General features: G+C 44.0%; 2 protein-coding genes across 10 annotated transcripts in view; both read right to left on the bottom strand.

Annotated features, from left to right (window-relative positions):
* The window catches only part of erc2 (ELKS/RAB6-interacting/CAST family member 2), a 38,672-nt gene extending 37,838 nt beyond the window's left edge, over positions 1–834 (bottom strand). For 2 of the 8 annotated variants that reach the window (XM_027137466.2, XM_027137467.2), the window contains exon 1: positions 343–833. The gene's annotated coding sequence lies outside the window, so the exon portion shown is untranslated. Of the gene's footprint in view, positions 1–342 lie in introns of all 8 variants that reach the window. The other 6 variants (XM_047805935.1, XM_027137469.2, XM_027137473.2 and 3 more) reach the window with 6 other exon arrangements.
* Positions 835–6,681: 5,847 nt separating this feature from the next.
* The window catches only part of bsnb (bassoon (presynaptic cytomatrix protein) b), a 51,881-nt gene continuing 36,062 nt past the window's right edge, over positions 6,682–22,500 (bottom strand). The window contains exons 4-12 of one of the 2 annotated variants that reach the window (XM_027137456.2): positions 21,709–21,915; positions 14,917–21,111; positions 12,413–14,453; positions 11,085–11,980; positions 10,738–10,852; positions 10,347–10,481; positions 10,172–10,227; positions 9,815–9,919; positions 6,682–7,858 (exon numbers count right to left, since the gene is read on the bottom strand). In XM_027137456.2, coding sequence (XP_026993257.2) covers positions 10,187–10,227; positions 10,347–10,481; positions 10,738–10,852; positions 11,085–11,980; positions 12,413–14,453; positions 14,917–21,111; positions 21,709–21,915 — 9,630 coding nt within the window. In that variant the 3' untranslated portion in view covers positions 6,682–7,858; positions 9,815–9,919; positions 10,172–10,186. Of the gene's footprint in view, positions 7,859–9,814; positions 9,920–10,171; positions 10,228–10,346; positions 10,482–10,737; positions 10,853–11,084; positions 11,981–12,412; positions 14,454–14,916; positions 21,112–21,444; positions 21,916–22,500 lie in introns of both variants that reach the window. The other variant, XM_027137455.2, reaches the window with a different exon arrangement.

Genomic DNA, 22,500 nt, shown 5'->3' on the forward strand with positions numbered 1-22,500 from the left:
CATGCTGTATCCGGCGAATTTACACAAAACACACATGACAACGCGCTGATGTGGATTACAGACTGAAATATTGCGCACGGGTCACATCACCAAGCACCGGGATACTTAGAGCGGAAGTGTCCGATGGCGCTGATGTTCTGCAAATCTATCATTGCAAAACGTTGTCATCATAAACATGGATCCGTGTCGAATTGCGCGGACAATGCAGCTGTGATTGAGCACCGCGGAGCGCGCGTGCAGCATCCGGTATGCCCGCCGAGATGCGATCAGCTCGAGCCAGCGCGCGCATCAGTCATCACGGTCAGAGGACGGTACGAGAAATCTGATTATCTCCGTTTTTACCTGCTATAATACAGGCGGCTTGGCCTCCATCTGCGCGCTCTCCTCCGTCAGCGTCGCCTCGCGTCTCCGGTTGCTCTGGTCTCGCGCTGTCATTGGGCCGCGGGGACGCGCGCGCGTGCCTGTCTCAATGGGGGAGGGGGCGTTTCAGTAATAAACGGGACCGCCTCTAAAAGGAACGCCCTGACGTCTCCACGGCAACGTGCACGATGCCCGACTATGCAATAAACAAACAAACAAACAAACAAACAAACAAACTGCTCGGTGCGGAGAAGCGCAGCTACCTGGAGATTAACATCCTGGAGTTGATTAGTTTCCAATTACATCCCATACTTAAATGTTCTTCTTCCACCACAGTGATTTACCTACGCTTACAATCTTAGATTAATTAGAACAACACGTCGTAATTTTTATCCCGTTAGAGTTACAGTTAATGTTGTGGAACATTCGTGAAGTTGTTCTGGCACCTAGAAACATTCCCTCGCTCTCTCACCAGTCTGTCTTTTCTCTCTCTGGCTGCACCTGATATATTCTCTCTACTACACCACAACAGACCAGGTGAAAACCAGTACACCAGAAAACCAGTCTGTCAGAATCCTCAGTGTTCTTTAATACCATTGTGACGTCCTGCTTCCTTCCGCCAAGATTCTGCAGCATGGACACAATATACTCAGCTCCATGTGCACTTAGGTTAAAAGAAAAGAACAGATTCAGCGCTCGTCATGTTACTGAGCAATAAACTCCTCTGTCCTGAAGAAAACGTGGATGTTGTAAGTTCCAGCTTCACCTCTGACTGTCATAAAGTGCTGAAACTGGAGACTCCTTCCATACATGTTACAGAAAAACATTTCTCCTGACAGAGCGCGTCATCGTTACACAGATTATACTGGAACACAGCTTTAACACATACATCTAACTTTAATCACAACTAACAGGAAACAATGACCATATAAGGAAAGTTATAACCATAGAACTTACAGTAATCATTTTTCAAATCACCCACATAGGCTGGGTTTGTGTTTGAGTCACTTGTTCAGTGACAAGAACATTAACATCTCACTTTAAATGTGTAATTTAGTGATACAGACAGTCATGTGAATCGGTGATACACACAATGCTGTTCATAGTGTGTTTGGTTTCCTGCTTAATGTGTGAGTAACTGCTGCTTTTAGGTCCATGTCAGTTCTATAGATGTGACAGCTGCTGTTCGTGTCAACTGTGTATGTTTATTTGTGATTGTGTGTGTGTGTGTGTGTGTGTGTGTGTGTGTGTGTGTGTGTGTGTGTGTGTGTGTGTGTGTGTGTGTGTGTGTGTGTGTGTGTGTGTGTGTGTGTGTGTGTGTGTGTGTGTGTGTGTGTGTGTGTGTGAGTGTTTATTTGTGAGTGTATGTATGTGTGTTTATTTGTGAGTGTATGTGTGTATGTGTGTTTATTTGTGAGTGTATGTGTGTGTTTATTTGTGAGTGTGTGTGTGAGTGTGTGTGTGAGTGTGTGTTTATTTGTGAGTGTATGTGTGTATGTGTGTTTATTTGTGTGTATGTGTGTGTGTTTATTTGTGAGTGTATGTGTGTATGTGTGTTTATTTGTGAGTGTATGTGTGTGTGTTTATTTGTGAGTGTGTGTGTGAGTGTGTGTGTGAGTGTGTGTTTATTTGTGAATGTATGTGTATATGTGTATGTGTGTGTTTATTTGTGAGTGTATGTGTGTGTGTTTATTTGAGTGTATGTGTATATGTGTATGTGTGTGTGTGTTTATTTGTGAGTGTATGTGTGTGTGTGTTTATTTGTGAGTGTGTGTGTGTGTGTGTGTGTGTGTGTTTATTTGTGAATGTATGTGGGAGTCATGCTGAAAGAGGACAATGGTGGTGTGGATGGGGAGTTGGGACTCTGTGGAGCGTGACAGACTGTCAGACTGTGTGGAGGAGCAGGTGGCTACAGGGAGACGTGCCTCAGAGATTGAAACACACACACACACACACACACACACACACACACACACACACACACACACGCACACACAGAAAATTAAAAAATAGAAGCAAGGGAGATATTGTTAAGAAGATATAATCATTACACATATTTATATATATTATAATTTGAAACCTTTGAATTAAACAGAGACATGAGATAGCTGAAATACAGCATGAAGGAGAGGAGGCTTTTGGTCTGTTTAAACCATTCCATTGTGTGTGTGTGTGTGTGTGTGTGTGTGTGTGTGTGTGTGTGTGTGTGTGTGTGTGTGTGTGTGTGTGTGTGTGTGTGTGTGTGTGAATGAAGCTGCTCATTGGTCACTTGTTGTAACACCCCTTATGACATCATCAGCTGGTACTTCCATCATCAGTGGGATTGAATTCACACTTTAATGTGAAACCCTTTAAAAAGTTTGAGGTTTTCCTAAACAACAAAAATCTTTTTTTTGAAATTTAAAAAAAAAAAAATTGTGCGAAAGCGCGAGAACATCGACATCGAACATCCAACACAAGCTCATCCTCTCTCATCTACAGACTTTGTGCAAAGCTACTTGTCCACTGGAATCGTTTCTCCACCACTGATCTTCACAACTCATTAACTAATTAAGCTCACCTAGTTTAAAGAAATACATCAAATAAAATATTGGAGTTCCAGCCTTCAGAAGCTCCGCCTACCCATGTCCATGGGCGGAGCCAGGGGGTGGCCAATGGTGGCCGTGGCCACCATGCACGTATTCATGGCCACCCCACTGGCCACCCCGCTCGCAACTGCATTTTTAATAGAAGAAAATTATCTCGCAGTACAGAACCTCGATCACATGTCTACAATCATTGGACCGCGAAACTCTCGCGACACTTACCGGCACTGACAGGCATCGCGAGAGTTTCGAAAAACAGCGCGGTTTTCCACCTATCGTAAAAAGCGGGAGATGAGCAAGTTACAGTATAGCCTCTGTGTCTGGTTCAAATTCGAGTGTGTGAGCGACAGAGGTGGGAAGTAACGGAGAAAAAATACTTCGTTACTGTACTTAAGTAAATTTTTCTGTTATCAGTACTTTACTCCACTATTTATTTTTCGGACAACTTTTTACTTTTACTCATTACATTACATTACTTTTTAAACAAATATCTGTACTTTTTACTTCTTACATTTTCAAAACGGACTCGTTACTTTTAGTATTATTCCTTCTCATTGTGCGCTGTTTCCAGCCTATCATCCTATCATTGTGTGGCTTTTTCCCCATGTGACTGGTGTACTGTATTATTTACTGGCTACCAGACATAGACTAAGGATAGCGGAGCTAACAATGAGCAGCACGCCTACAAAAGGAATGGCTAATGTTCATTCAGAGGGAGTCACCGATGTTAAAATAACTAACAACGAGGACCTTTTAAGGTTAGATGAGTGTTGTTTGTTTGCATAATTATATTTTCTGTTCCACCCCAGAGTAAGTGCTGGCCCCAGCCTGGCCACCCCTATGAAATATCCCTGGCTCCGCCACTGCCCATGTCTCATTCAGAGTGTCAGGTTGTTCGTACACTTTTCTGGTCACAAGCTTCAGAATCTTGCAGGTTTTCTACAAACAGCAGTGCTGTATACCAGATTCATTTCTATCATGAATCCAGCTGACTCTAGATCGGCTTGTACACCAGCTGCTGAGATCATTCATGCTTCCGGTCAGTAGAGAAAAAAAAAACACACGCCGGGTTTTACAGACAAAGTGCAGTGTATTGATGTGTATTGGTGACTGACAGCTCGAAGCTGAAGCTAGAGGTCTTCACGGGTCCATTTAGATCCGAAAACCCGAGGTCCGACCCGAGGTCTAAAAGCTTCACGTGTACCTCGGATACGGGTCGGTATAATGATATCGGCATTGGGTCTCGGGTAATTTAAAATGAATGTGTTTTTACCGAACGAACCCGAGAAGACCCGAACTACTGTATCTCATGTGTGTGTGCCTCGACTCGAGTCCTTTTCCAACCTCTCCTCTGTTTGCCAAGACCGCTTGCGACATGTGGCTGGTGACGTGTGGCTGGTGGTGAGATAATTTTCGTTGAAACAGACCTGTCAATCAATTTTGAATCCACGCTGTAGCGGTTACTTTAGTGTAAAGTTACGCAACATTCGGGTCCAGACGGGTTAAAAAAAATTGCCGTCGGGTCTAATGTGCCCGTCGGGTTCGGGTAAAAAGTGATTCGGGTCACTTCGGGTCGGGTACATTTCTTTAGACCTGAGAAGACCTCTAGTAGTTGAAGCCAAATGGAAGCATCACCATGAAGTAAAGCGGCTCTCTGCAGCCCTCTAGTGGATCACTGGGAAATGTTCTCGCGTCTCTGTAAGAAGTCTCCCGTGTCAGTGCTTTGTAACAGTCTGACATCTTTTCAGACATCTTCAGGAACGAGATTTTTATTTATTTATTTATTTATTTATTTATTTATTTATTTATGCGGTTTCTTTATAAAATTACAAAAAAAAAACACTTCTGCTGACTGGTTACACGGCGAAAGACACAAAAGTCCACACTTTATCTCATGTTTCTTTATTCTGTTCCTGTTTGGAAACGAATTGCAGGTCCATTATTTTTCATAATCACATTACATGACATGGTGCACCAGAGTGTAGTCTATCTCTGAACAGGAATACACTGAGAACAACACAACGTTTCACAATGGATACTGGACTCACACTCGGTCCATCGCACTGACAACGCTGAGTGAAACTTGTTGCTTGTTCTTGTTTTTTCTTTTTCTACTTTTTTCTTTTTTTTGTATTTTTTTCTTTGATGTGCATCTTGTTACTTTTTTCCATCCCATTGATGTCGTGTTGTGTGGAAATAGTCACATGCCCACTTTAATAACTTCCAGTACGGTTAGTAACAATGGAAGTCAAGACAACTTTTGCCACTTTTAATATTAATCTTTTTTTTTTCTTTCATTCTTTTTTTTTTTACACGATATGGAGAATCGACACAGAGCAGATTGTTTTTTTTTCACTGTTTCAATATCAACAGTCATTGAGAGCCAGCCACAGATATGATGCTTAATTTTGTCATAATAATAACAATAATAATCATAATAACAATCATCATCATCATAATCCTTTTTATACACAAAAAGCACAAAAGGTTGGCAGCGAGGTCGGCGTGAGGATGCACAAGACGGCCGTCCTTTACACTCATAATATTTAAACGCTGTACAAAATCGTGTGTATTTACAGTGTGTGTGTGTGTGTGTGTGTGTGTGTGTGTGTCATGCATGTTTATCTTTCTCCGTGTTCAGTTTTCGGAGACAAAGCGCTCCGCTTCATGCACTGATTATTGGGAATCTCCATGGTAACGGTGATGTAAATAAAGCTCCATCACAAACACATCCCTGTGCACTTTGCAAGCTAGTGTCTAACAAGAGGTCTTTTGGCTCGTGTGAGTGTGTATAAACGCCCCAAATCTCTCTTTTCCCCTATAGGTAGTGCACACTAGCCGGTGGAAACAGCCTTAGAGATCTAGAATCAAGCAAAGAGGAATGTGGGGTTGCTGATATGATGTACAGGCCCAATCCTAAACACCTACATGTATCTAGTATCTATTACAAATCCTAAACCCACCTAATTCCCTGCACACTAGTACACTAGGGCGCTTGTAATCCACAAACTAGAGCATAGACAGAGATATGAAGATCTGATACAAGGCCTCAATCCCAAGTTCCTCTCACCATGTAAAATAGCGCACTAGTATAGTGTATGCCGCCATACGCTACTCCCTACAAAGTGTACTCAGGCTTTTAGGGATTGATTCAGTGTCCAACACCTGACAGTATTGTTGGGTTCAATAATAATAGGATTGAGATCTCAAACAAACAGGTTCAAGCCGTAAGACACCACACTCCCTACGTAGTGCACTACAGCTTATATACTATATAGACTATATACCCCAAACATCACACTGAGGGGAGAACAGAGGAAGGCGAAGTTTTAGCCTGTGTGTGTGTGTGTGTGTGTGTGTGTGTGTGTGTGTGTGTGTGTGTGTGTGTGTGTGTGTGAAGGCAGTTTAATGTACGGAGACGTCATAATGCGTGCATGTGTGGAACGGGTTGCCAGATCACGGCGAAACACGCAGACGTAAGGACTTTACTACACACGAGCAGGCAGAACGCAGAACCATGCAACAAGATGATGGACGTCCAAGACAGACAAACCCTTTGGCAACAGAGTCCCCCCCCAAAAAACAGGGGTGATCATTAACATGCGACTAAAAAAAACAACATATAGAGAACATTCAAAAATTGCAATAATAATAATAATAATAATCTCAGTACATACAAGAAGATAAATACAAACGAGTTCATAACCGTATTCACATGGAAATTCGAGTTCGTGTGGAAATGAGGCAATGACGATCGGAATGGATCATTGCATAGAGAATCTGGAATGGAACTCAAAACGGTTTAATTATACACTTCCACTGTGTGTGTGTGTGTGTGCGCGTGTGTGTGAGATGGGAAATGTTCAGCTCTTACAGACGATCTTCGACTGATTTGTGAAAATCTTTGTGCTCTGTACCAATGTGCATGCTATTGCTCTGAGGAAATCAACCTCCCGATAATGAACCAATAACAAACGAATCATTGATAATTAAGGAAACACACCAAAATAAAAACAAATGTAGTACAAAGGAACAAAATACAAACACATATAAATATAAATCCATAAATCCTCCGACGATTTACAATATCGCTCTGTAAAGACACGTCTCTGTACAGTAGAATACAACTGTGCAAAAAAAGTAAAGAATGATTCATTAAAAAAAACAACAACAACAGAGATCATGAGGTATGTGAAAACAAATGGATAAGGCTCTTAATCACAAAGTAAATCAGGCCAACAAAATATAAACTGAAAAAGAAATAAAAAATATAATAATAATAATAATATGGGGGGGTTAATAAATAAAGAAGAGATCAGCAGTTGTGTGTGTGATCAACTAGCGATGGCATGATGATGGCTAAAAGAGTGAGGGCTGAACTTTGAACTCGTCACACCGCCTCCTCCTCCTCCTCCTCCTCCTTTTCCTCCTCATCAGAGATCATGAGATGAGTGTTTATGAGTTTATATATAAGACATTTACTCCCATGCGTGCGGTCGCATGTACGACACTTTACACGATTGCAGTCGAGTGCACATGAACAAGTTACAGAAAGAGAGAATGAAAAGAAAAAAAAAAGAAAAAAACATTCAGAAAGAAGGTCAATCATCGCCTTAGTGGGAATGTCCACTCAGTGGGAGAACAATCAGACTTAGAAAGTGTCAGATTCAAGAACTGGAAAAAAAAGAGCTTCGAGAACTGCTTCTGTCATCACTAATGTGTGTGTGTGTGTGTGAGGGGAGGGGGACACCTGAGCACAGTTTTACAGAGTGATCATGATTAGGTAAACGTTCTGGAGACATCTCCGTCATCCTGGAGCAGAGGAGTAGAGCGTCCCGTCCGTCAGCCCGGTCTGAACCACCATCAGGACGCTCTCGGGATTTTGTCCCCTTTTTCCAGGCCAGATCATCAACCTGAAGGTTAAATAGGAGCAAATCATTAGGTGTAAAAAAATAACCACAATGACACCAGCAATAAAAAATCATTTGAATGAATTTTGTTGGGTCTTGGTGATCTTCCTAAAACGTGCATTACACTTTAGAACACTAGGGGGCAGGAGGGTTGAATCTATCACCAAGCAGCAGCGATGTAGTGATACACCAGGAAGATGCTGATATATTTTACACCAATGTATCAGAAAGAAATCGGCCACGTTTGTAGAACATTAAGAAGCATTTCGCTAAGAGAAATAAATATCTCCGTTATCCACAATCATGATAAACCCACGGCATCGTCGTCACAACCACGGCACAGACAGAGCACAGCCCGGATAGGCCAGTAAATCTGCAGGGCTGAGACGGAATGGTAGCAGCATTAAGAATGCCTGAGCCTGCTTTATCCCTCGATCTGCTCTCTTGGTTCACACACAAACAACACACATAAACACACACACACACACACCACAAAAGTAGGGTTCCAACGTGTGAAAATCAACAGTGCATCAAGGATCAGTTTCTTTGAAGGGCCTGAAAAACTTTGGAAAAGGTCGCAATGGTCCCCATGTATTAATACCAATCCCTATGACCTATGACCTCTGAACAGTGAGCAGAAAGAGCGACTTGCCATGGCATTTTTATTCTTATAGAAAACTTCATATCGCGATTTTCAGTTCGTTTATTGAGCGTCCGCTGCCATCGGAATCCCTGTGAATCAGCATTCGCTACAGAAACTATTACGTATTAGAGCGACCACCTTAATATAACACTGTGATGTCTGTCAGAGAAACCGCTGTTACAGAGAATGAATCGACACCTGACGACAAATCAGAAGCACAGTTCCTGAAATGCTGAGAGAAATGAACTTTGAATTTTATACCTCAAAACAAGTCAGAGATACATGTACATGACCCTTTTTGTGACACAGAGGAAGAAAGATTTCAGTTCAAACACAGTTCTGGGCTTGATTTTGGGTCTTCTGTTTCTAATCAGCTCAGCTTTCATACGTTATTCATTCATTCATTCATTCATTCATTCATTCATTTTCTACCGCTTATCCGAACTTCTCGGGTCACGGGGAGCCTGTGCCTATCTCAGGCATCATCGGGCATCGAGGCAGGATACACCCTGGACGGAGTGCCAACCCATCACAGGGCACACACACTCTCATTCACTCACACACTCACACACTACGGACAATTTTCCAGAGATGCCAATCAACCTACCATGCATGTCTTTGGACCAGGGGAGGAAACCGGAGTACCCGGAGGAAACCCCCGAGGCACGGGGAGAACATGCAAACTCCACACACACAAGGTGGAGGCGGGAATCGAATCCCCGACCCTGGAAGTGTGAGGCGAACGTGCTAACCGCTAAGCCACCGTAATCCCCATACGGTATTCAAGGAATTGTAAATCTAAGCAATAAAAATAGACTCAACCGAAGCAGGATATGTTCACGAGTCTCAAGAAAAAAAAAGTGTTTGCAAATTAGATCACGTCTCTTTCTTTCATTCCTCTCATCTTGTTTCTCTCTGTCATGAGTCACAGTAAAAAAAAAAAAAAAAAAAAGGCTTTAACTAACAGCTGTATTCAGATATTTCCAGACATGATAAACTATACGTAAGACAGATGTCACCAGTGTCAGGTTTGCATGTGGGTGTTATTTAGAAAATTCTGCCGCTCCTTAACGTCTGAATAATTGCTCTACTTTATTTGCGATTCTTTATTTGTGGTTTCTTTCATCAAAACAGTTTTATGACGTTCATGAAAAGAACGGTTTCCGCATTAAGTTTGCAGCTTTTCCCTGTTTAACCGCAGTCTCATTGTCTCATCCCATTTACAAATGTCATTTTGGCGTCACAAAAATCAGCATTGACACGTTCCTCTTTACGGAGGCTCAAAGTGAATAACGGAGCATGAAATCAAAACTCACTGGTTCTCAGGTGTCCTCCATCAACAGATTTGTGGATATGATGACAGAAACGGTTTCCAATTTTTTTTTTTTCAGTAACAACCCTCTGCTCAGCCACAATGAACCCTGACGAGCAAGAACGCAGCAACATATAAGACATGAAGATAAAAACTTGTTAATAAATGAAGGTCAGATAAAAACTAAATGTACACAATATTCCTTTTGCTCACTTAGCTTTGAAATCTTTGCCCTGCAGCTACAATGCTAATGTAGCTAACGAGTAACGAAAGCTCATAATCTCTGTCTGAACGTAGAACTTTATATCGGAAGTAAACACACATTCAATAAATACAAAAACTGCCTTGACAAAACACTCACCTTTCAGTTAGCAGCTCACCAAAAGGAGGTAAATTTCTTGCCGATGGCAGACACGGCTGTAAAACACACCAGAAATAAAGCAAATAAATTAAGGAGGCCAAGATTGAAAGCTTTAGATCCAATAGCAAGTGTCTAAGTTCCTCCCTTCATGTCTAGGCAAATTTTTTTATTATACCGTCTCCTAGTTTTCCTGCTTGCTCAGCAGCACCACCCGGCAGGATTTTGCTGAAAACGTTATCACTGTCCGTGGGTTGCTGTGTTGGCTGGGCTGCACTGCCTATGCCACCTGGCCGGGGAGCAGCTTTTGAGCCTGTGAGGGATAACAAACCCAGCAGCTTTTAGAAAAAAATGGAATGGTAAATATGCTTGCATCAGTGACATTTTAAATACAAATGCAAAAGAATGACACTCACACACACACACACACACACACACACACAAACACACACACACACACATATATATATATATATATATATATATATATATATATATATATATATATATATATATATATATATATATATGAGAATGCAGTTTCTAGGCAGCTTGTAAACTTGGATCACCTATGCCTATGGTAGGAGGCGTGGTGGCTTTAGCAGGCTGGGGTGCAGCTTTAGATCCAATAGCAACTGCAGGTGTTGGTGCAGCAGGAGCAGTGTCAGGTTTCATGTGTCCTCCCTGTGCAAAAGTTTGGAAAATTAATTAACTAAATTAATTAAATAAATTAAATGTCCTTATATTAATTGACTCTAGGTTTAGCTCTTGATTCCTGTTCTGTATTGCTCACAAAACAGATGAGCAAAACAGTATCCTGTCTGATTCTTTTTACTTTTATGTATTAAACTGTTATGGTTAATCTTGTGGGTCATACTATTTTGGTTGAATTTGTAAGACCTCTGCAATGACTCACCCCAGCAGTAGTTGGCAGAGCTGTGGTTGCTCCTGCAGACAGCGGTTGTCCTGATGCTGGAGCCTGGCCTAGCTTAGCTTGTTGCTGAGCAGCCCCAGCTCCAATACCAGTAGCCACTGTTGTGGGCTGAGTCACACTTGATGTGGTTGTTGCTGGCTGTTGTCCAGGCTGTGGTTGTGACTGCTGCTGCTGTGTACGAGGTTGTTGGCTTGTATGTTGACCCTGTGGCCCAGTTTCAGGCTGTTGAGTTCCAGACTGCCTGCCAGGTGTGTGCTGTGTTGTGGACCTTTGCTGTCCTTGCTGTGGTGGCTGCTGTTGACCTATGGAACCTTGTTGCTGCTGCTGCTGTTGCGGCTGCTGCTGCTGCTGCTGTTGTTTGGACAAAGGAGATTCTTGCCGTCTGGAAGCACTAGATTGTCTTTGCCCCCGCTGACCACTAGAGTTGTGATGGTGTCCAGATGCAGGCTCCTGGGAGTACTCTCCAGAGTCCCGGTACCCTGACTGTGAAGATCGGGGTTCTGAGGATCTTTTATGCGAAGAGGAAGAAGTGCCGCGCCCTTCAGGGCGAGCTGATGGATCCTTGGGATGTGATCTTGAAGAACGTGAGGATCTAGATTCTTCAGAGGTATGTCGGGATGATGAGTGACGTCCTGAGCTGCTAACATGATGCCGGTGTTCTCGGGATGGGGTGGAAGATGAATGCCGTTGGTGGTTGTATTCATCTTGTGGCCACAAATCTTCTTCAGGAGGTTCATCATAATCATGGTAAGTGTGCTTGACATGGCTTCTCTTACCTGAAGTGGAGTGGCTTCCACTCCCATGATGTCTGGAACGATCAGAAGTGGCCTCCCGTGGTTTCTCAAACCAGTCTGTTTCCTCCTGTCCTAAATGATATGCTTTTTGGGAAACCAAGACAAAAATCATGTCAGTGCCAGTGTAGAGGAAGGACAGAATAAAGTGCTGATTGATATCATGCAAAAGGAGTGAGAAATCCCCAAGAAATCCCCATTATATCCAATAAAGGAGAACTGAAAATGAAAAAAATGAATGTTTAAAATGTCCAAGTCCATGAGAAATAGGAAATCCAGTAAAAAAACAACAACAACAACATGCAAATCACAAAAAAACTCTAAGGTACAGACAACTTTACATATACTTAGAAGCAACATGCATAGTAGGCATATATGGTTTTCTGCAATAACCAAAAAATTAACATAAAAAGCAAACATAAAGTATCCATGCTTGCGATCCATGAGTAATCACTGGCATGCAGTCTCTTGTTGGCGAGATGCACTTTCAATAGGCAGGAATGATTCAGCACCAGTTACCTTCACTGTCTGAAACAGCACAATGCATATCATCCACTATGTATGGGTCATCTGGCTTGTAGGCATGGCTCTTAGGTACATCCCTTATGTGATGATCCTGAACATCAGGAAGGGAATGGCTGGAGCCATACTGGTTTCTAACATCATGTGGGTCTGAGACACGTCCCATACCCACAGGTTTCCCCACTGGGCTCAGTGGACTCTCTTCCTCTGAGTTTTGGGTACGCATGGTGGTACGGCCACTGCGGCTATGGGTTCCCCGTTGAGATCGCTCCATAGCATCTCTCTCATATGACTTACTTCTGTGCCCTCCTGAGTCTCTGGAGGAGATCTTATCCATGCCATAGCCTGTGGACCTTGACCTTCCAGAGCTGTAAAGACGATCATCGTCATCCAAACCTTCTCTTGAGCCATAGTACTTCTGTTGATCATAAACATTCTTTTTTACCCCTGATCTAGAAACCATGGTACAGCTTCCACCTGATGGTGTTGTCATTGTGTAGGAGGCCAAATCAGATTCTACATCTCGTGCCTCTTCAATTGGGGAGAATTTGGAAATCTTCTGCTCCATGCCTTGCTTCCTGTGCTTACTACGCTTGGAGGACACCGCAGCTGGTGCCAAGTTCTTTGAGGAATGCTTCTGGCTGCCCATTCCAGAACTACTGCGAGATGAATGCTTATAGTCATCATAGTAATAGGAAGATCCACCACTTGCAGTTGTGCTAGGACGGCCATGGCTGTCCACTGCACCCTGATGATGGTAACTTGTGGTGCTTCCTGGTCTTCCATATAGATCTTCAGACCCATCTCCATAACCCATCCCACGTGGACCATTCTCACACCCATACCCTGTCCTTGAAGCATCAGATGATCCCATGTTCTCCTTTGTCAGTTCACTTATATCATCTATCATTACATAGTTTCTGGGTATATTTTGTTCTAGATTTGTGGTGTAGAGACCATCTGTACTATACCCAGATGTAGGACTTTGCATGTGGTCTGCCATCGTTTGTTCAGGGGTACGATATGGCCCATAAGCATTTGTCAGGGGTGAAGAATAGGCACCACTGAAGCCAGTTTCCTGAGCTGAGGTGGCTACAGACACTGCAGGATTAGTAATAATTTCGTAATTGGTTGGCAGTTTCTGTTCAAGATCAGCCAGTGATGTATGTCGTGGCAGCTGATGACCTGAAAGGATATCACCTTGGGGCTGGAAGGGCATACTTTGGCCAGGATATGGTAATGTCTGTCCAGGCAAATGAGCTGCAGGAGGCTGAAAGCTCTGGTGGCTGGGCTGCTGCAGGCCTAGATCTGGCTGATATGACTGGGCATACACATGACTCTGGTAAGGCCCTTGTGTTTGATAGGATGAGGGTTGAGGAGGGTGAGGCTGAAAGGTGCCTGGCTGAGGCTGAGATGGTACTGCATACTGTGTTGCTTGAAATCCAATTGGCTGATAGGCTGCAGTCGGTTGCTGCGTTGGTGCGGGTTGGCCCTGTGGAAACGGATATGGGACATAAGATGAAGTGGGTGGGTACTGAGCAGTCACATTTGGGTCAGAAGTAAACTGACTAAGAGGTGCTGTGCTTGGTCTTGACAACAGTCCATTCGTATCATAGGTCCCTGTTGGTACTCCAGTTAATCTAAGGTTATTGAGTTCACTGTCTGACATGTAGTCCCGTGCATCCCCTATGCCTCGCAAGTAGGCCAGCTCTCTCCTCTCTCGTTCTTTTACCATGGTTTCCTTGCGTTGGGTAATGCCCAGTTCCAAACAGCGTAGTTTAGCATCAATCTCTTTCTCTTCTTCCTCAAGTTCTGCTTGCTGTTTACGTAACTTGGAAGACTCTTGTTCAACAGCTTTTAGCTCACTCAGAAGACCAGCTTTGGTGACACCTTGTGCTGTACGTGGCAATACTCTCTGGGGGATTCCAGGGGCACTGTACATGTGGCTCATTGCAGGGGTTACAATGGGGCGCGGTGTCTCATCTGGTGGCGGACTGGGGAGGGTCCGTTTCACTTTCCTCATCATTGAGTTCTGTAGCTGTAAATAAGGAAAAGAGGAATGAATGTAGCAAAAGGTCACTAACCTCAACCTGAAGACAACAGAGGTTCCATTTAAGTATAGAAATAACAATATAAGTAATGTATTCAAGTTTATTTTTAACATTACTGACCATGCATAAATTCAGAACAAACTGTAGATACAAAAACTCAATTCCCCCTCTTATAATTCCCTCAACTCAAAAAACAATTCCCGATCTTATAATGGCTTGTCATAATACAAAAATACAAATAATGTATTCTACTAATGCATAAATGTGATTGTAACAGCAATCACAATGAAATGGAAAATCCCACCAGCAAATGGCAAGCCAAAAGATCTTAACAAAGATGCTTGCACTTCTGCGCACACACAAATTTCAGTGAGTCACACTTCATGTGGCGTGTGATTCTTTTTACACCAAACAGATCTATAAAATATACAATTAATAATTGTGTTTTACCTGACTGATTGAAGAGTTTTGACTCTGGTACAGTGAGAATTTGGTCTTAGATGGATCCTCTGAAGTTGGGCTTAGGGGTTTGGGGTCTGACAAGGAGCGCTGAACGCTTTTTATAGGCCTTGGAATTGTTTGATGCCTCTTGGGTGATTCAGAAGTGAAGGCCTTTTGCTGGGGTGTGACATGTGCCCTGTTGAGCTTCTCTGTGGAGGTGAAGGTTGTCTCCAGCATCCGATGGGGGGACAAGGGAGACACTGGGGAGTATAACACTTGTGGGGATTTGGGTGGACGTGCATCAATTGGTTGATGTGTTTGCAGACCAATGTCTAGTGGGTCCGGTTTCCTTCTTTCAAACTTGGCTGGTGTGGCACCAACTACCTGTAAACTAGTAGAGTAAGGGCTTACTGTGGTGGGAACATTGAGCTGAGGAACAACCACCCCTTGAGAATGTGCTTCTGGGTCAGTCTGGCAGGCTAAACTCTCTCCCTTGTGTGTCCTCTCTGGTGCAGAGATGTAGTGGAGCAGTTCAACCTTTGTTGTCTCAGCCATGGTTATGTGAATGGCTGGTGAGACTCTGCTTAGCTGATCTGATTCAGTTTGACATGAAGAGTCACTGGTGGTTTGGACAGCTATGCTTGAAGTCACTTTAGATGTATCGCTTTTATTTTCTGCACTCGATTCAGAGTGTTTTGAGTACCTTGAGCGTCGACGTCGCACTGGCTGGCTGTCCCACTCCCCCTGGTCTTCTTCATCTGTCTGGACACTGCAGTCAGCAATACGTCTGGTCCTCCTGCGCCGTGACATAAACCGATCCTCTGCATCTTCATCGTCGGTTTGGACACTGCTGTCTGCAATCCTTTTCACAGGTTCCTCTTCAGTACCATTCCTCAAGCGAGGCATTGAATTCTGTTTCTTTATAGAATGGCTACTTCCCTGATCATCACTGTTCCTCAGGGACATTTCAGAAGCTGAGCTGGGCATAGGTCTTGTGGACACCAGTGCTTGAACCATCTGTCCATCCATACAAGGTAAAAACTGCAAGCTCTGGCCATCTTGTGGAATAACCCTACCACTCTGATCACAGATGATGGAGATTGGTTGAGGGGCTCCACCAACCACCATTCCATTAATGCCACCTTGAGCAGTTGTGGCTGCTGCAGCAGCAGCTGCAGATACAGCAGCTGCCTCTGCTGCTGCCACTACTGCTGCTGCTTCAACGGCTGCTGTCTTTTGCCTCTTATGCTCTTCAAGCTGCATCTGGAGTTGCTGTTGCAAAGTCTGAATTTGGTCTAGTTGCATCCGTTGCTGTGCCAGTTGCTCTCTCTGTATTACCAGTTGAGTTTCTCTTTCAACCTGCTGTTGCTGTAGGACCTGCTGCTTGATGTTCTGCAGTTCTTGGATCTCACGCTGCACAATAAGTTGTTCTTTCTCCCTGTGTCGCTGTAGCTCTAAGCGATCCCTCTCTAGCTCTTCTTGGAGCCGCAACTGACGAAGCTTCTCTAACTCAATACGCTCTCTTTCCAGTTGCAGTAGCTGCTCTTGTTGTTGTCGTAGGTGGTCTTCCTCTTTCTCTTTTTCATCTGTAGATGTGTTAATGTTACCACTAACTGCTGTATCTGGCAATACTCTAGTTACTGCATGTGGCTGTGATTGTGGCACTGATATGTGTGCCTGTGTCTGAGAAAGAGATAGGCTTTGAGTGAAGGACAAATCTTTACTTATGTTCAATGATTGAGACTGGGTTTGTGCCTTTATTTGATGCTGAATTGACTGTGAAATTTGACTTTGAGGCGGAAAGCCTGTGGTAGCATCTACTGGGATATGACCCTGAGAAGTCTGTTGGGTTAAAATAGTTGATTGGGCTGGTAAAGCACTAGATTGAACAGTAGTTCTAGGTGCAGATGGTAATATTGTAGTTAAGGAAACTGATACAGGTACTGTAGGCTTACCAAGATAGACAGGAGTTTCTTGGGAGGTACTTGTATTTGGCACACTCCCTGAAATAGAATCTGGGGCAGATGCTGGGAAATTGGTTGGAGCAGGGTATCTGTATGGTCCTTGTGCAGAGAGAGGCATCCTTGGAGTGACATGAGGCAATCTACTAAGGCTAGATAGAGGAACAGCTGTCATGCTGCCTGAGGGATAAGGCCTGTAGACTCCTCTTACCATATTATTTAAAACAGGGCCAGGTTGGGTAGTGATAGGTAAGGTGGATGCTATTGGAGTATTTATAGTAGAGTATATCATGCCATCAGCGGTCCTCAATGCAGGAGGGTATAATGCCCGCAGGCTAGCCTGTCTAGCATTGATTAGATTTGTAAGTGCTTGTCCATGTGCAGTGGGCCTCCCATCGGGGCCATAAAGAAGGTTTGCTCTGAGAGATGTTAGACTATGTTGAAGGCCAAGTCTTCCTATTGGGCCTCCTCTTCCAGCAGCAAACTGAAGAAGATCTGGGCTGTTCGTATAACGATTTCCAAACTGATCCATTGAGTTAAGAGCAGCACACATTCTGCTAATTTCTCTGGCAGTGGTGGCACTGTACTGTGCAAGATTTGGTGGTTCTTGAGTGCCTGTCAGATCACAAGAAGAATAGCCAAAGTCTCCACTGATATTGGACATCGAGCCATATCTACGCAGAGGTAAGGGTGGGGTCGAAACATCTCCTTGATGACGTAAATCGGTGTAGGAACCATATTGAGCACCCATTCCAAGATATCCTGCTTCGTATGCTTGTTTCATAGAGCTTAAATCCACTGCTAGATCCCCAGGATCTGTCCTTTGATAGTACTGAAGTCCTGATTCTGCAAGATTTGTGTCTGACATTGATGGTGGAAGTCGTCCAGGTGGAGCCATGGTGAAAGGTTTATGCTCCTCTGAGACCCCTTGCACATTTACTGGCTGATAACCATCTTTTTCCGGTTGAGTTTGCTGATTTGGGTCAGGGGTAGGCTCAGCTGAAGGGTTTGTCTCTGAAATTGTTGTTTTGCCTCTCTGACCAAAAGGACCTGAACAGCTACCAGCAAAAGGCAACTGATAGACAACATCGCAGCAGGCCACTTGGTTCTCTGACTTGATCTGTCCAGTGAGATCAAGAACATCTTGTGCTGGAGGTGGCTCTTCCCTTTTAATTATTTGGGTAACTGTACCCCCTTGTGATGAACCACTCTCATCTAACTGTACCATCAGTACATGGGGCTTTCCCGTTGAGAGGTTAGCTGCAGTGGGCTTATTTTTTAATTCCAGAGCAACCCCACCGTATATGTCATGGCCAATAGTAGGTGTAGGAGATACAGCACTTAAAGGCTGTGGTGGAAGTGGAGATACTTTGGGAATGGCACTAACCACTGTTTGTGTGCTTCCACCGCTGGTCTGGCATACCACTAAGTCTTTCTTTAACAACATTGGTTGCACTTGGTTTGCTAAGTTGTAACGGGCAAAAGAAGCTGCATTTTGTTGGTGCTGTTGGAGCTGTTGTTCAAGGAGCTCTTGCTGATGTTGGAGCTTCTGTTGTTGCTTTTGAAGCTGCTGTTGTTGGATACCAAGATCTTCCAGACATGCATCTATCTTTGGAATTGATGGGTCTGTTAATGGTGGCCTCGGTTGAGAAAGGCAAACAGCCGATCCAGCATCTTGACCAAAGTCAACTCGATTCTGCAAGGGATCTCCATAAACCATTGGCTGTTTATGCTGCGATGTGAACATAGAAGCTGCCACAGTAACACTAACTGTTGATTGCAAGGATGTTGTCACATAAGGTTGCGCCTGTGCATTTAGGTTCATAATTAGAGGTTGTACCGCTGTATGACGACTTGGGGGTTGGTCTGCATCAACAGAGTACCTTCTTGTGTCAGATGCCAAGGATGTTAGATCCATGCCATGGTCTGTCATTATAATTGGAGCAGGCTTCACTGATCTAAGATCAACTATATTTCCACCCTGTGTCACTGTCCCTTGCTCAATAACTTTAGAGGTTCCTGGAACACTGGATATTTTACACAATGATATGTTTTCAGATCTATAGCTTTGAGAACCTGCAAAGGACAGAGTGTTTGACCCGGTCGTAACTTTTTCAGCTGCTTGTCCTCTCTGATAGGTAAGCTGAGTCTTTTGTGGTGATGTAGGAGAACTTGTTACTGGAGACTGTGTCCGATAAATTGGCTGTTGCTGGCAACTTGTTGGAGAAGACAAAGGGGATGTAGAAGAATTTACAGTTATTGGTTTTGGGGGCTGAGTAGTAGTGCCTGATCCAAGTGTGATCACCATGACTGGGGTATCTTGGGAGGACTGTTGTCTCGAAAGACGAGCAGCCCCAGTTCTTTGAGCAATGTGCGAGCCTTGAAGATTAGATGGTACGGATGATGTGTGACCATGTGCTTTTGAATGAGTGGGACTTTGTGTAGGAGAGAAAGAGGGGGATGTAGGTGGACTAGAAGCCTTTAAAGGAGAGTACAATTTAGATGTTATTGTAGTTGATTGTAAATCAGCAGCTTGACCCTGGGCAAGTCGTACTTGTGGCTGTCCGGGAGCAGGTTGACGCACTTGTGGCTGAGACTGTGCATTTTTGGAGGTTTGGGTAGGTATGGAGGCCTGAGTTTGTTGTGTCTCATTAATCCTGGCTGTTCCTCTTCCAGTAGTGCCACTTTCTGAAAATGATACAGGTGCTGCCATCTGTGTGGGGCTTGTTCCAGGACTCAAAGATGTTGACCCTGTTCTTAAGTGCTGATTATTTGCTAAATGGGAGGTCCCTTGCTGCCCTTGTCTTCCAAGTTGTCCCTGCTGTTTTTGCATCATCTCTGCCTTTCTCATCATTTCCTCATAAACCTCCTCAGCGCTTTTTAATGATTTGTTTACAGAAGGTGGTGATGCAGCAGATGTTTTTTCTGTAGGTGAATACAGAGACATAAAAGTTGGAAGATTGTACTCACTGCCAGACCTGTAAAGTTTTGAGCCTACTTCAAATCCTTCTGCCTCTGAATCCATAGAGGGAGAATACTCTGAACAGGATGATCTGTGAAGTTCTTCCATTTCAGCTGCTTGTCGAAGCTCCTCTGTTGGGGAAGCATCCTCGATTGGTGAGAGGTTGCTGGGAGGGGTCTTTGACCTTTCTCTGCGTCTCTGTGCCCTGAGTTCCTCTTTGTCCCTTTTTGTTTTCCTGGCTGTACTGCGAATCCTTTGCTGTTCCAAGTCTCTCATCTTCTCTTGTTCTCTTAAGAGTTCTTCCTCTTCCCTCAGTTCATCTTCTTCAGATGAATCCTCAATTGTTGGTAAGAGTGGGCCATGGGAACGATGCCTTGCTTTCCTCTGCTGCTTAACCTCCTCAAGCCTTTGCCTTCTGCTAGGACTACTATCACTGTCATCCTCCAGTGAAGACACAGAGGTGGGAGAGGTGCCAGATGTATAGCTAGGTGTAGTAGCAGGAAGGGTTGAGGAATACTCTCCCTTTGACCTTTCTTCAGGTGATCCAGTCAAGCTTTCCATCTCCAGCTCAGGTTCTCTAAGGTCATGCTCTGTGCTAAGTTCCAAATCACGATTATAGCTGTTAGTATTGTTCAGTTCTATAGTCTTAAATCGCCTTAGGCCTCCTTGTGAACCCATCAGATCATCCCCTTCACTGGACTTATATGTGCCATCATTACTTTTAGTGTCATCCTCAAAACTGTTGGATTGCTGTGTAAGGCGTCGTCTCTCTTTTCCAAGATCCCCACCGTGTTTATGACTCTTTTTGTTTTTCACATGACCTTCTGTCTCTATCATTTCTTCCTCATCTGCACTCATTTCCAAAATCTGTCTTCTCATTAACTCCTCATCGGTTAGATCCTTTTGCAACTTCTGTCTGGTTGGTAAAGGAGAAAGGCCACTTTCACTGCTATCTTCCACATAGTCATGACGTAATTTGCAACTAAGGTCATCGGACACTTCCCCGTCGGAATCAAACTGGTCTTGTGTTATGGTCAGCGAATGTGGTCTCTGTTTATCGGTTTCAGAGGCTGTCTCTGACTGCAACAGAGGTCGCATAGAACTCTCAAGTTTTTTTATTTCAGAAGGGCTGGGAGGACTACGTTGGGTAGACAAGCCTCCCTCGCTGAGTTTAATTCCCTCCTCTCGGATGAGCCCAGTAATCTCACTCTGGGAGCCGGATATCCCATCGGAGGAGTAGCCTGTGTCACTCAGACTCTGCGTACTGGACTTGCTCGAATCCTGTGAAAGACAAAACACTGTGTTATCAACTCAGATATCTAATCACATTAAAACGTATGCTTATGAGCACAAAATGGTTAACTTTGTTATCTAATTACCATTAACAAAATGACATGTGAGCACTAATTACCCTTGCAGGTGATTGAATGTAAGTGGTGACACAGAGTAATAAAAGGGCATAAGGGATGATTTTTAGTGACATGAATTTGAAGTGGCTTTTCATGCAAAACAACTAATGATTTTGAACATGCTGATCAAATCATGGTAAATTCATGACCGGACTGACTATGGAAGATGAGTACGCAGACAATGAGGACACAGAGGGTCACTCACGTCATGGTGTTTAGACTTCTGCAAGTCACAACTTTTCTTCTGGTCTTTTGCTTCCTGTGTTCCTTTCTTATGGAACACTTTCAAGTCACCTTCTTTCTCAGTTTTGGACACTGCCTGTTTCTTGTTAATGCCGTGATCTTGTTTGCGTGTTTCTGCCTTGCTTTTGCTTGTAGGTTGGGTAGGGGCTGTCTTAGCAGGAGACACTTGAGTGGGACCCTTGCTCTGTGATGTTCCTTGTTTGGTAGCAGGGAGAGGACCACTTACTTGGGTACCAGGTGATTTTTGCTGCTGAGGACCAGCATGCCTCATCCCTGCTTGTTGACTGGGCAGCCTCAGTTGGGCCTGCTGTTGTGTGGATGGACCCGGCACACGAGGAGATCCCATCTGCTGAGGAACAGGAGATGGGCCATCCCCTAAATTCCCTGACATGGCTCTCTGTGTTTGGCATGTCAAGCAGAGCCATTCTTTTTTCTGGAAATATGAAAGTACAAAAATGACCATGAGTTCATATGCAATTACAGCCGTAACACAATCAATCACCATCCCTGGGGATAAAAAGGCATAATAAAATACCAGAGTAGTGTTAGTCATTGAGGTGCAAATGATCACGGGTGCTGTTAGTCTGCAGTAATCCTTTGCTATTTTGGTAATAAGAATATGCAAAGCTCACATCCCAAGCTCAAACCTGTGATCCAGGACCAGCAGGATGGAAAAACTACACCTATTGCTGCATCCTGCTGCTCTACAAGGTTCATTCATTCATTCATTCATTTTCTACTGCTTATCCGAACTTGTCGGGTCACGGGGAGCCTGTGCCTATCTCAGGCGTCATCGGGCATCGAGGCAGGATACACCCTGGATGGAGTGCCAACCCATCGCAGGACACACACAATCTCATTCACTCACACACACACTATGTACAATTTTCCAGAGATGCCAATCAACCTACCATGCATGTCTTTGGACCTGGGGAGGAAACCCCGAGGCACGGGGAGAACATGCAAACTCCACACACACAAGGTGGAGGCGGGAATCAAACCCCCAACCCTGGAGGCG

The sequence above is a fragment of the Tachysurus fulvidraco genome, chromosome 2 (genome assembly GCF_022655615.1).
Source record: "Tachysurus fulvidraco isolate hzauxx_2018 chromosome 2, HZAU_PFXX_2.0, whole genome shotgun sequence".
In the NCBI taxonomy this organism is placed as follows: domain Eukaryota; kingdom Metazoa; phylum Chordata; class Actinopteri; order Siluriformes; family Bagridae; genus Tachysurus; species Tachysurus fulvidraco.